This window comes from Corythoichthys intestinalis, chromosome 5 (genome assembly GCF_030265065.1).
Source record: "Corythoichthys intestinalis isolate RoL2023-P3 chromosome 5, ASM3026506v1, whole genome shotgun sequence".
Lineage (NCBI taxonomy): Eukaryota > Metazoa > Chordata > Actinopteri > Syngnathiformes > Syngnathidae > Corythoichthys > Corythoichthys intestinalis.
The window spans coordinates 34,401,369-34,415,753 of NC_080399.1; the positions used below are offsets into that span (position 1 = coordinate 34,401,369).

Here is a 14,385-nt window from a genome sequence, read left to right on the forward strand (position 1 = left end):
TATTGTATTTAGCCTTGAAGCCTAGGACATAGGCTTTATGATTTAAGCATGTAGTATATCTCATACATCCCTTTCATCCAATAATAAGCAATCCAAACGGCAACAAGGGTCGAAAAGATAATGGACAGCATGCTAGTCAGTTAGCCTGCTGTGTCCATAATTCTCGACTGCAATTTATGTCTTTTTGTGGCTTATTGGTAACTCGAGGTGAGAGCATGAAAGAGCATATTTAAAGACACCGTGATTTTATTGAGATATTATCGCGTACTTTCCTTGTTTCGATCCAAAAACTCTGTGTAGCATGTATTGCCGAGTGTCAAGACACAGATGTGAATGGCCACAGCTGGACTTTGTGGGGATTTTATGGGTGAAACACGGTAATATAACAAGGGTTGCGATGCAGAAATCACAGATAACAAGGAGTGGTTGAAATTTTCTTTTTGAAAAAAATTACCCTTTTAAACTTTTTTTTGCAATTTTTCTTTGTTTGGATCAATTATTTATCATGTAAAATATCGGGGGAAATGCGACTAACAAAATAAATACAATCAAGCAATTGTTATGAGGTACATATCTGTGACCTATTTACAGACATTTTTTTTATTGTGTCATAATTTGTTTAAAAGTTTAAAAGATGCGAGTGAATAATTTTCAGTCTTTTTTTTTTTTTTTAACTAAATATTAGACATGAATTAATGATTCTAAGCTAAAAATGATTGACATTTCAAATACTAAATATAATACCTTTTTATGGCTGGGTTGAAACAAAAGCGGTTGCGCAGTGTCTGTAAACCGGGGTATCCAGGGTAAAACAGACAAATTAAAAATAGTCCGGGGGACTGCTATGGCAGCATATAGACATACTGCTCTATCAAACACAACAGGTCTTTTGGCTTAAAATACAGTAATTTGTTTTAAAGAGGGGTGCAAGAGCAGAAACTGCTTTTTTAGCCTTGTCTGTGTTTCCCGCCATATACAATTATTAGATTTGAAGCCAGGTTTGTGTTCACCTAGCTTGGCTAAAAAGAACACGCAGGAAGTTGATGTAGCTTTTGTGGAGGTTGGTAGCTGCTGTGGTAGCAACCTTATTTATTGAGGGGCAAACAATAGGATGGGAGGGGTCGGAAAAGAGACTACATGGGGGCCACATGGCCCAGAACAAAGGAAAGGCGAACTAGACAGGTTATCCTATCTGGTAACTAGCTACTGTAATCTAAGGAAAGCTTAAATGTTAACTGTATGCACAACAATTCCAACAAAAATCATTAATAACAGCGTTATTGGGGCCATATACTGACTTTTTATCTGTTTTTATGAATTTTAATGTTAGTAAATTGGTTTTTATTAACATTTTATAACACATAATTATCCACAAAAATATATAGGACCTAAAAATGTAAAACATACATAATAATTCATAATTATAAAGGTATACTTTACTTTTCTTTGTAAGGTAATTGTTTTCCAACGGTATTATTTGGGGCAATAGCCATTCTGTAAATCTGTTTGTTATTAATTTTACTATTATTCATTTTTCATTCATTCATTTGTCATTTTATAACATATAATTATCTATAAATAAACAGTATGCCAAGGCAATAATGTAATTGGTTTCAGGGTCAAACCATAGTATAGCCATAGGAGAACCAACTGGAGTGTTGAAAAAATGTTTACAAATCCCTTCATCATGGTTAAATTCAAATTAAAGACAAAACACTCTTTGATTTCAGCGATATAAAATGATGTCCGTTTTTCAAATGTCAACGCAAAACATGTGCTCACAAGATTTTATTTTGAAACCTACAGTTAAATTCCTATTTTCCCCAAACCCTTTCAATTGAATCCCAAATTGTACAACTCTAGTGACGTGAGGTTGTACAGTACAGATTTTTTGTTCTGTGGATAGCAGCTCCTTTTGAAATATTTTGTATGTTCTTCCCTCAGAATAAGAGTTGTCCACTTCATCTTGAATCACACACCTATCGAGTCTGGAGGTGAGAGACAATCTTTTACTTGTTGGCAGTCACGTAAACTTATCTTGAATCCTCTCTTTTTCGCCAGAGGGTCTACGAGAACTCATGAAGTCGAAAGTGTTTGAGGCGAGATTTTGCCTGCATGAGGTAAAAATCCCTCATTAGGGGAAACAAAAAGCATAATCTACAATGACTCGGTCAACCGCATTGTATTATGTGTGAATGATCCAATGTAACAACTGTAAGTAGTGTTAAATATTAGTATATCGCCGGCCACCTAAGTGTGTTACTTCCTTGAGGTGTAAAACGCAACTTGGCAATGGTCTGTACAAACAATAGTCAAGTTCACCGACGGCATCTGACTGTGAGTCATGACATCTCATGTGGCTGAGTCATCCAACGATTCGCTCATGAGGGTTTGATTTTTCTCAAGCACCTCTTCGTGTCAGCGGGTTTTTCATTTCGTAAGATTTGCCTCAGGGGAAGTGGAATCAAAAAATGTGACTGTGCTGATTTGCGCTCATATTTGTATGAACAAACAGTTAACGCCGGTGTTTTGAAATGATGCCGTCCTCACCGTGTACTCCCTTTCTTTTCATGTTTCTGCAGAAAAAGAAGCAGCGAGAGCTGACAGAGAGCTGGGCTCGATGGACTGCTTGTTTCCAAGGGCAACCCATTACTGCTGTCAGGTTTGCATCCCAACATGTGCTCTCCATGTCTACAAATAAGCCTCATTGTTTAGCATTGTCACATTTCTTTTAAGTAGGCTGAAGCATTCCTCTGTAAACGGCAAAGGTGCCTCCACACGTGACGCACATGACACACACCTTGTTTGGAGTCACTGTTTTGAGAAATTAATGTAGATGTAGATTGAAGCTAGGTGCAATGGGTTCATAGTGGTCACAATAGAATTGCAGGCAAACAAGCATGAGATTTTGTACTTTGTACTAGGTAAACTGAGGTTTTTTTTTTTCCCCTGAAATGGTATCAAGTCTCCAGACTGCTCAGTGCTAGTAATTTTTTTAGCTTCTCACGCCTGTTTGACCACTATTTTTACATTCACTATCACATTATTATTTTGTTTTTATTTATTTTTAAATATTGTAAATGAGTTTTTTTGTTGCCGTAAAAAAACGTCTACACACTTATTAAGATTATTAAGCACACTTACGTTCTTGCTGATAATACAAGAATGCTGCTAAAGTACTATAAACAGGGGTGCACATAAGTGGTCCGCATGCGCGCATGCGTACTGGACGTAGACAAATGCGCTGGCCCTCAACGGCTTCCATACGCTTTTGCGTACCGATGGCTGACCACTGTATTTGCGGCGGACACGAGAAAATAACTTCTCAAAATTTTGAAGAGGCAGGCCACACTGAGTAATTACTTTAGTGATGGGACGAAATGAGCCGAGGTTCCGAAGCTTGTGTCGAGTAATGGGAGGGGGGTTTCCACGAAGCTTGTAGCGAGGCGCGCTTCATTTCAGCAAAACCCGGAAATGATGACGTGGGAAGCCTCGCTGGCGGCCAGTGGCCGGCGGCCGGCTGAATCTCGTGAGTGCTTCGGAAGTGATCCAACGTTTGGCGCACATTGCAAAAACAGGACAGACTACGGTATAAATTGGTTGCAAAACGCAATGGCGATCGCCTGTTATCTCACATTTTGTGGATTTCGGGCTCCTGTACTTGTTACATCTGTGCGCAACAGTGCAACCAGTGCAATCTTTTTTCGAGCCTTGTCCTTTGCTTGCGATGGAACCTGCGCGAAAAGAGCGATCCTCCCCTGTATGGGAACATTTTGATTTGATTGCTTTCAATAAGGTAAGGGAGAAAAACTACTTTAATATAAATGTGAGTGTGTGTGTGTACCTATCTGAACCAAACATCAACAGAATGAACAATCCATTAGTGTACTGGGAGGCACAAAAGAATACCTACCCAAATTTATATAAACTGGCACTCACATTTCTCTGCACCCCAGCTTCATCTGTGCCTTGTGAAAGAATATTTTCTAAAGCTGGTGAAATATTTTCAAAAAAAAAAAGAAACTCTTTAAAGCCAGCCACTGTGGGAAAGCTATTATTTCTAAATAAAAATGAATAACAAATTACCCTTAGCACTTGTTGTATTTTGTTCACATACTAAATTACTAACACAAGCACATTCATATCTTTGTCTTAAGCAAATAGCCATTGAATTCTTAACAATGTTGACCTCTTGGGCTTCTAGACCACTTGATGGCGCCATAGGGTAAATGAAGCACCATGAAGCTTTGCTACATGTGCAAACCAATTGGCTGCAAAGCTTCATTGCTTCATGAGGCTTCATTTGGCCATCACTAAATTATTTCCGTGTTCCCCCACCCCCGTCAAAAGACAGACAGACGACAGAGACGTCACCGGAGCTACCGAAAAAAAGGACTTTTGCTGAAAAGTGGCTACAGGAGGTACCATGGCTAGAAGGAAATGATGCTCGCACGGAAATGCGGTACAAAATGTGCCGTGAGAATCCCAATGTCGCCGATAAGAGCAGCGCATTTTATGTAGGGTCAAAGAATTTCAGCCATCCAAACTTTGAAAAGCACGAAAAAAACAGAGAGCATGTGGCAATTAAGCAAACTATCGATGTCAAACAGGACCCCACTCGCCCTATGGACAAGTGGCGGAATAAAGGTAATGAACAGCGACATGCACTGACAAACGTGTTTTTGCTCGCATTTTACAAAGCTAAACATGCACGTTCAATGAGGTCTTATGAGGAGGATATCCCACTTTTAAAAAGGCTTGGAGTTAATGTGGGAGCCGCATAATGCCCTTTATTTTGAATTGGTGCTTCTTATTTCTTTACATTTCACTTCAAAGTAATGGCAATTTTGTTGTGCCAGTTGATGTTAATCAAGCATTAATTGTTAATATAATTAATTAAAGTTAATTGGCTCTAAGTAAAGCTTGTCATAAATTTATCGCATCAGGCGGGTCGGCTCTCAAGCTCAATGAGGACCAAGTCACATCTCCAGGTCCTCCTCTGAGAACCTGGGCAAAAAAATTATGTGCACCCCTGACTATAAATGAGAATGTGAACATTGTGTGTCACATATCACACATTTTCTACTTGTGACCCTAAAATTTCAGGTTTTAGATTACCATGTTGTTACAGTCTTCAGTAAATTATGTCATTTTTGGTACAAAGTTGCTATTGTTAAAAAATCATTGGGTTAGGGTTATGAAAATGGTTAGGTATAGGAAACTTAATAACATCTGTCATAAGCGTTCCTTCATGTGCATGACTGGTGTCATGTCATGATTATTACAGTCTTATGACATTGCAATATGGAGCATTCAAAACAATTGTTGCACCCCCTCCCAAAAGTCTTTTTACATACATACAATATGTAGGTTGGCAGAGAAAATAGCCGTCTAAAGTAAAGCGTAATTATGATGTGGCCTTGAAAAAATGAATTTGGCACCCTTGCTGTAAATTCACTTTGTGTGTTAGGAACTACTTCGGAGAGAAGGTGGCATTGTACTACCTGTGGTTGGGCTGGTACACGTACATGCTTATCACTCCCGCTCTCATCGGGGTCATCGTTTTCCTCTACGGCATTGCCTTCTTCAACACGTCGCCTCTCATGTAAGGTTCCATTTGTGTCACGAGGTTACGTGACAGCGGCATTGGGAATGCCCGATGAACCATACGAGTATTTGTTGTCTTGTAGAAAAGAGGTCTGCGATGCTGATTTGGTCATGTGCCCTCTGTGTGACAAGAGATGCAAAGTGTGGCTGCTGTCTGACACGTGCACCTATGCCAAGGTACGTCTTTTAAATACAGTACTTTTATTGTCATCATTAATTATTTTATATTAAAATTATTTTAAATATACATATGTTTTTTATGTCACTGTTGACATTACGTGTTCACAGGTCAGCCTGCTTTTTGACAACGATGGCACTGTGGTGTTTGCCATGGTAATGGCAGTATGGGGTGAGCCTGACTACTTTCTTCTTTGTTTATCTGCCTTTCATACGCTCCCAGTCAAAATAGATTGCATGTCTATCGCCATTATTGGTTGTTTTTAATATCAACATTTTAGTAAACACCACAACACACTCTATGAATACTATACATATACCGGGACAGACAGTGCGTTAAGTAATTTTGTCTCTTTTCAAAGATGCGTCTTGCCAAGTTAAACGGTAGAATATTGATTCATCCAATGATTTTTGGTGTAACTTTCTTTGAACATCCATACCACTGCAGATTACATATCAGGAAAAGCAGTCTTTAAAACGGACCAAGATACTACATGTGTCACATTAAGTTCATTTGAGACTCTGAATTGTCCATAGATATGGAGGGATAGATGATTGATGAATTTAACTATTCATTCAAGTGAAAACTTCAATGCATCCTTTGCGCCATTAAAGCTTTTATTTAGCACATTTTTTTCCCTTTTCTTTTAAAGCCACACTGTTTTTGGAGTTCTGGAAAAGGCATCGAACTTCATATGTGTCCGAATGGAAGGTGTCTGATTGGTGCGAGGAGGAGGTATTAAAAAAAAAAAAAAAAAAATATATATATATATATATATATATATATATATATATACTGTATATATCAGTTGTGTTGGTATTTCCTCAGGTACTTAAGTTTTTTTTTTTCCCCTTTTTTTTTTTAGGAGGAACTAATCTTGGAGATTGTCAACAATGTTAACTGTCAACCTAAGAAGTTCAAGCACTCCTATCTACGCAGCTCTCTGGTTTTGATCTGTGTAACAATTATGGTGGGTCCTTTGTCTTGTGCGATAAAATCACAGTGGGGCAAAGGGAAGTACTGAAGTTGTGAGTTAATGATTATGATAGTGTGATTTGGGTTACTGGTAACAGTATAGTTGGCCCCAACTATTTTGTGCTATGGAATAGTACCACACCCTCTCATCCAAGTCATGTGTTTTGCCAGATTCTGGTCATCATCGGTCTGACACATGCGCTGGTGGTGTTCAGGGTGATTGCAGCGGTCCAGTTGGCTGAGGGATCATGGGAGTTCATTAACACGCATGCCAACAGCATAGCCATGATGCTGGGTGCCGTCCTCCATTACCTAATCATCACAGTCATGACACTGGTACAAAATGTCTCAAATGTATATGATAAATACTCATTTAGTTGAATGTTCTCTATCAGGTTGATCATGTCTGTTTGGTTGCAGGTGAACAGGATCGTAGCCATGAAACTCTGTGAAATAGGTACAGTATGTCAGTCACTATTGCTTGAGTTGAATCATTGTATTGATTGTATGTCGAGTTTAACATAATTGTTTTCCAGACTAGAAAAGTAGTTAATATTTTAGGAACAGTCCAAACGGGTTTGGAGAGTCAGAGTTAAAGAGCTGAACAAGCCAAATTAGGTACACACACGTTCCTGCATTGAGCAAAAGAAGAATGCAGGATGCACACTAGCAAAGTCACACACACATGAAGAAATCTAATCCAAATCCAAATTGCCCTATTCATTTGGAATTAGAGGGATGGCAGTGAATGGATTGGACACCTGTCACCGTCAGTGGCACTCAAAACATGTATATATCAATGGCAGAGAACCAAGTGTCTTTATCATCAAGGCGTGGTCACAAACAAACAATTAGGTGACGAGTGGTGAGAGAACTTTGGAACTGGGCCACCACGCAGCAGACACATGAAATGGCAGGTCATCTCCAAAGAGGAAGCTCACTGAGGTCCCTCCCTCCCTTGTTTTGCCCTATTGGTTCACTGTGTTATCCCTTACTCATGGTTGGTCCCCCTAGGCCTAGAAATATACACTACTGGCCAAAATAATGGCACCCCTGCAATTCTGTCTGATAATGCTCAATTTCTCCCAGACAATGATTGCAATTAACAAATTCATTGGTAGTAAAATCTTCAATTATTGTACTTGAAATGCAAAAACACAAAAGAGAAAAAAAATTATCAGTTTACTAGGGCTGTCAAACGATTAAAATTACACTGTATGTTAAAAAAATGTGTTGTTAATAATTTTTAACAACAACAAATAATTTTGGTTTTTAATAATTTGTTGGTCACCACCTGACACCAAGTTGCTTGCTACCAGGTCACGTTGGATAAGGCGCTATTGGAACGGAAAAGTTAACTGTTGACAGAGAAGCTGTAAACATGGTCCAAAAACGAATTAGCGATTTTTTCTATACAAAAACAGTGACATTTTTCGAATATTAAAGTCGAGGTCGAAAATGAAGATGATTGTCCTTTGGTGTATTCAAATAGTAAAGACATGCTTGCATTGTAGCCATATTATTGTTTGTTGTTGCTGTTGAACTGCCGCGTGCAGAGCGCTGTTGGATATTCGTGTGCAATTTATTTGAGTGTTGAGAAAAGTGGGTGTTTAAACGAGGTGTATGGGACCTTTTAGTTTTCAAATGTGTTTGTGTGTCATTGCGCCGTCTAGCTGTGGGGATTTGCATTATAATACACAGGCGCTTTTATTTCCACAATAACTCGACCGCACACTGTATGTGAAAAAGAACACTGTTTTTGTAGTAGCCTGGTACTAGTACGTATACTATCCAGCATGCGTGTGTACTGCCATTGAGCACATCTTGTATGGAGAAAAAGCATGACAAATTTGGACCGAATCGGCTGTTTTGGGATGGGAAAAACAAAGTAAGATCATCAGCACCCCCCGCTGTGAGTGACTTTCAGCGCCCCTGGACAAAGTAGTCACAGTTACACTGATGGCCAAAAGTATTGGGACCCCTGCAATTCTGTCGGATAACGCTTAATTTCTCCCAGAAAATGATTGCAATTACAAATGTTTGGTAATAATATCTGCAATTATTTTGCTGGCAAAGAAAAAAAACAAATGAGAATGGGGGGAAAAAAATTAAATCATTATCATTTTACACAAAACTCAACCAAAAATGGGCAGAGCAAAAGTATTGGCACCCTTTGAAAAATCATGTGATGGTTCTCTAATTTGTGTAATGAACAGCACCTGTTACTTACCTGTGGCACATAACAGATGGAGGCGATAACTAAATCACACTTGCAGCCAGGTAAAATGGATTAAACCTCTGTCCTGTGTCCTTGTGTGTACCGCAATGAGCATAGAGAAAACAAATAAGACCAAAGAACTGTCTGAGGACTAGAGAAGCAAAATTGTGAGGAAGCATGGGCAATCTGAAGGCTACAAGTCCATCTCCAAAGACCTGAATGTTCTAGTGTCTACCGTGCACAGCGTCATCAATAAGTGTAAAGCCCATGGCACTGTGGCTAACTTCCCTAGATGCGGACGGAAAAGAAAAACTGACGACAGAATTCAACGAAAGATTGTGTGGATGGTGGATAAAGAACCTCAACTAACATCCAAACAAGTTCAATCTGTCCTGCAGTTCCGAGAGTACAACAATGTCAACCCGTACTATCCGTCGGCGTCTGAATGAAAAGGGACTCTATGGCAAGATACCCAGGAAGACCCCACTTCTGACTCAGAGACATAAAAAAGCCAGGCTGGAGTTTGCCATAACTTACCTGGGAAAGCCAAAAACGTTTTGGAAGAATGTTCTCTGGTCAGATATGACAAAAGTAGAGCTTTTGGGGAAAGGCATCAACATAGAGTTTACAGGGGGAAAAGAAGACGGTCCCCCTCAGTCAAACATGGCAGAGGTTCCCTGATGTTTTGGGGTTGCTTTGCTGCCTCTGGCACTGGACTGTTTGACCGTGTGCGTGGCATTATGAAGTCTGAAGACTACCAACAAATTTTGCAGCATAATTTAGGACTCAGTGTGAGAAAGCTGGGTCTCCCTCAGAGGTCATGGGTCTTCCAGCAGGACAATGACCTAAAACAGACTTCAAAAAGCACTAGAAAATGGTTTGAGAGAAAGCACTGGAGACTTCTAAAGTGGCCAGCAATGAGTCCAGACCTGAATCCCATAGAACACTTGTGGAGCGATCTGAAAATGGCAGTTTGGAGAAGGCACCCTTCAAATCTCAGAGACCTGGAGCAGTTGGCCAAAAAAGAATGGTCTAAAATTCCAGCAGAGCATTGTAAGAATATCATTGATGGATACCGGAAGCGGTTGTTTTTTGTCGAAAGGTTGTGCTATCCAGTATTAGGCTGAGGGTGCCAATACTTTTGTCCGCCCATTACAGGAGTTTTGTGTAAAATGTAGGGCTGTCAAAATTATCGCGTTAACAGGCGGTAATTAATTTTAAAAATTAATCACGTTAAAATATTTGACGCCATTAAAGCACATGCCCCGCTCAAACAGATTAAAATGACAGCACAGTGTCATGTCCACTTGTTACTTGTGTTTTTTGTCGCCCTCTGCTGGCGCTTGGGTGCGACTGATTTTATGGGTTTAAGCACTATGAGCATTGTGTAATTATTGACATCAACAATGGCGAGCCACTAGTTTATTTTTTGATTGAAAATTTTGCAAATTTTATTAAAACGAAAACATTAAGAGGGGTTTTAATATGAAATATCTATAACGTGTACTAACATTTATCTTTTAAGAACTACAAGTTTTTCTATCCATGGATCGCTTTAACAGAATGTTAATGTTAATGCCATCTTGTTGATTTATTGTTATAATAAACAAATAGAGTACTTATGTACAGTATGTTGAATGTATATATCCACCTTGTGTCTTATCTTTCCATTCCAACAATAATTTACAGAAAAATATGGCATATTTTATAGATTACCGGTGGTTAGCCAATTAGAATAGATTGATTACGATTAATTAATTTTTAAGATGTGATTAACTCAATTAAAAATTTTAATCGTTTGACAGCCCTAATATGAATAGAATGATCTATAGAGAATCACAATATTTTTTCCCTAACAATAAAAACTATTTGAATACATTTCACAGTAATTCATATCTGAACACAACTGGAATTGTCCTTTCCAGCTAGACATTACCCATCTGATGAATCCAGTCCAGTCCACCTGCACATTTGTCAAGATTATTTATGATTTTGACCTTTATTCAGTACAGTTAAGGTCGAAATGATGAATAGGTGTAAAAAAAAAAAAAACCTCTTGGGGATCATGCCTTTCTTATAAGAATGTCTGTTTCAGAGAAAACTAGATCCTTTGCTGCGACAGAGAGGAGTTTCACAGTCAAGATGTTCACCTTTCAGTTCTTTACGTATTTCTCCTCGCTTTTCTACGTCGCCTTTTTTCTCGGCAGGTAAGAAACTTTACAATGAATAGTATTAAATGGGCATTTCTAAAGACTAAAGTGGATGTCATCACTTGAACACACAGGATAAACGGCCATCCTGGTCATTATGTGCGCATTGCGAGTAAATGGAGACTAGAAGAGGTGAGTTAGCAGGACACAAATACAATTTTGTCTTGGATAAGCATATTTATTGGCATGTTATTGATTTTAATCTATCCAGTGTCACCCCAGTGGATGTCTGACAGATCTTTTTATCCAAATGGCCATCATAATGGTCCTCAAGCAAACCATTAACAATGTCTTTGAGTTCACTGGCCCGTATGTATCAAACCGTTGCATATAAAGTACACAATCTTTAGCAATCTTCAGTCCAAAATACTTTTTTTTTCCCCCCTTGCTGGCGTCAGTTGGTTTGGCAAGTGGATAAAAAGGAGAAGAACTAAAAAGCTTCAGAGAAGATGTGCCCACTGCTACCTAAAAGAAGAATCTCAGTCCAAACATGGAGCCGAACTGTGCGATAACTGCAAGCTGCGTGACTGGATGAACAACTACCGCCTCAATGATGTCGACTCCTTCAGCCTCTTCAAAGAATTCCTGGAGATGGGTATGTTTTGTCTCAAATTTAACTAAAGTTGTCGTTGGTCTCCATGTCTTTATTTCCTTTCTGGATGTAGTGATCCAGTTCAGCTTCACCACCATATTTGTGGCGGCGTTTCCTCTCGCTCCACTGCTGGCTCTCATCAATAACGTCATTGAGATTCGCCTGGATGCCATTAAGATGGTCACTCTGGAGCGCAGACTGGTTCCGAAGAAAACCAATGACATTGGTGAGCATGACAAGTCTGACATTGGGTTGATTACATTAAAGCAACAAACATTTTATCATGTGCATTCCAGCAGAAAGACTGTTTAATACATTTTTATAAACACAGAATTTTATGTCAGTACTAGTTTAACCAGTGAAATGCAAGTATCACAGAATTCCCGCTCTTACTTGTGGCGTCGTTAATAGCCATTATCACATGCGTGAATAAACGGTAACTGACGTCACCAAATGGCTGCGTCATAAGTGATGTCATTTTTTTGTGTTTACATTCTTTAGCCTAATTATCACAGGTCTTCGCAATAGGTGGGGGGGTTGCGGTGGTGACTGGGGGATCTCAACACCTCACTTCTCGCGCCAATGTTATACTGGCCACTGGGGTGGCCAGTAGGGTGGCCCAAAAAATTATAGGTGGGGCCGTGGCCACCCCCTGGTGGCGCCATTGCGCCCTGGGTCCCAGTAGGATGACTGTGGCTCCTTTGCCAGAGATGTGGTGGGAGGGGTTGGCTGCACTAGCCCCCCACGATTGGTAGGGGCAGTGCCAGGGCCCTGGGGCAGCCCCCACATAGCATTTCCACTTTTTTGCAGGACTCGCACATCTGAGTGAGTTCACATATGAGTGGGTACAATCAGACACACTCAGAGAGATTGTCAGTGCCAGGATTAGTGATCATGTAGCATAGAATAGGATGTTAACTTATCCACACTTCACATTGCTGAATTGTGTATGTTCCACCCCGCTTAATCACGTCTCCTTTTGACTCACCTCCCCTACACTTCCTCCTTGGTTATCAGGCTCCCCACATGGTGTCCATGGGTAAATATAATTAGCTAACGATACCATCACAATGTTCATAGGTAGCATAGGCGTGTAACAATGTATTTCTTGCTGTTGTTTGTTCTTCTCCTCTTCTGTCTGCTTCCTTCTTTTCTGTCCCTCCATAACCCCTTCCTGTTTGCTGCTTTCTCCTAATAAATAAAACATAATGAACAATAACAATGGGAGTATATCAAACTCCAATGTTATGCATTAAAATTGTTCAGAGCATAAAGACACTTCGATGCCAATTCTCTGTGTCTAAGCAGCTGAACGTGACAGGTAAAAAAAAAGTATACTATGGAATGTTAAAACCTATTATAATTAGTAGGGTTGTTCCGATCATGTTTTTTTGCTCCCGATCGTTTTAGTTTGAGTATCTGCCGATCCCGATATTTCCCGATCCGATTGCTTTTTTTATTGCCTCCGATTCAATTCCAATCATTTCCGATAATTTTTCCCAATCATATACATTTTGGCAATGCATTAAGAAAAAAATGAATAAAACTCGGACGAATATATACATTCAACATACAATACATAAGTACTGTATTTGTTTATTATGACAATAAATCCTCAAGATGGCATTTACACTATTAACATTCTTTCTGTGAGAGGGATCCACGGATAGAAAGACTTGTAATTCTTTAAGGATAAATGAGACTATGTATATTGTGACTAAATATTGCCATTTAGTGTATTTGTTGAGCTTTCAGTAAATGATACTGCAGCCATTTACGTTCTGCCCAAATGCATGATGGGAAGTGCAACCATGACTGTGCGTAGGGGCACCAATTGATATACCTTCTCTGCGTTGGGAAAGAACATAGGGTGTTAAGAAAATGATCAACTACTACCTTTCTTTCCCACATTGCCTCCCACGTTATTTTTAATAGTTGAGAGAGGTATTGTAAGGCTTTACCCACGTAAAAAATGGCTCCAAAGGCTGTCAAAATTCTCTCTACTCATTATATGCTGCCTTTTAGCGCTATCTATAGGTAAAACGACGTTTTTATAGAATGAATGCGACAATGCGTGAGTGGGTCGTGCAGTGCATGCGTTAATTATTTAACGTGATTCATTTTAAAAAATTAATTACCGCCGTTAACGCAATAAATTTATAGCCCTACTTTAATCCAAAACTACTCTGGATGAGTGTAAGACATTTTGTCTGTAACGTTAAATACAATTAGAAAACGATTTAAATAAAAAAAAATAATAATAATTTTATGTATATATATATATATATATAAAGTCATGTCCGATATTTTTTTGCCGATTCTGATACTTTGAAAATGACGTGATCGGACCCGATTGATCGGCATCCCAATCGATCGGGACATCTTTAATAATTAGCCTTCACGTGAAAGATGCTTGTTCAAAGTATTAAACTTTGCAAATTGTACATTTCTTAGACCTCTGATAATGGGAATGTTTCACAGAAATGACACCACTTACCATGGCTGCATGTATAAAGTAGCTAAAACAAAAAAGGCACTCACCCTTTAAAAATATTTTACCTGTTCAGTCTGGTCCTGTCATTCTTTTTGTCTGTCGGAGTCACAG

At 39.2% G+C, this 14,385-nt stretch overlaps 1 protein-coding gene across 1 annotated transcript in view; it reads left to right on the forward strand.

Annotated features, from left to right (window-relative positions):
- Positions 1 to 14,385, forward strand: part of LOC130916758 (anoctamin-9) — a 28,742-nt gene that overhangs the window by 10,927 nt on the left and 3,430 nt on the right. Inside the window, exons 5-19 of the mRNA XM_057837712.1 lie at positions 1,945 to 1,994; positions 2,062 to 2,120; positions 2,583 to 2,662; positions 5,471 to 5,605; positions 5,691 to 5,784; positions 5,896 to 5,956; positions 6,438 to 6,520; positions 6,651 to 6,755; positions 6,932 to 7,096; positions 7,181 to 7,217; positions 11,074 to 11,185; positions 11,263 to 11,320; positions 11,400 to 11,497; positions 11,587 to 11,783; positions 11,854 to 12,006. Of these exons, the coding sequence (XP_057693695.1) occupies positions 1,945 to 1,994; positions 2,062 to 2,120; positions 2,583 to 2,662; positions 5,471 to 5,605; positions 5,691 to 5,784; positions 5,896 to 5,956; positions 6,438 to 6,520; positions 6,651 to 6,755; positions 6,932 to 7,096; positions 7,181 to 7,217; positions 11,074 to 11,185; positions 11,263 to 11,320; positions 11,400 to 11,497; positions 11,587 to 11,783; positions 11,854 to 12,006 (1,487 nt within the window). The remainder of the gene's footprint in view (positions 1 to 1,944; positions 1,995 to 2,061; positions 2,121 to 2,582; positions 2,663 to 5,470; positions 5,606 to 5,690; positions 5,785 to 5,895; positions 5,957 to 6,437; positions 6,521 to 6,650; positions 6,756 to 6,931; positions 7,097 to 7,180; positions 7,218 to 11,073; positions 11,186 to 11,262; positions 11,321 to 11,399; positions 11,498 to 11,586; positions 11,784 to 11,853; positions 12,007 to 14,385) is intronic.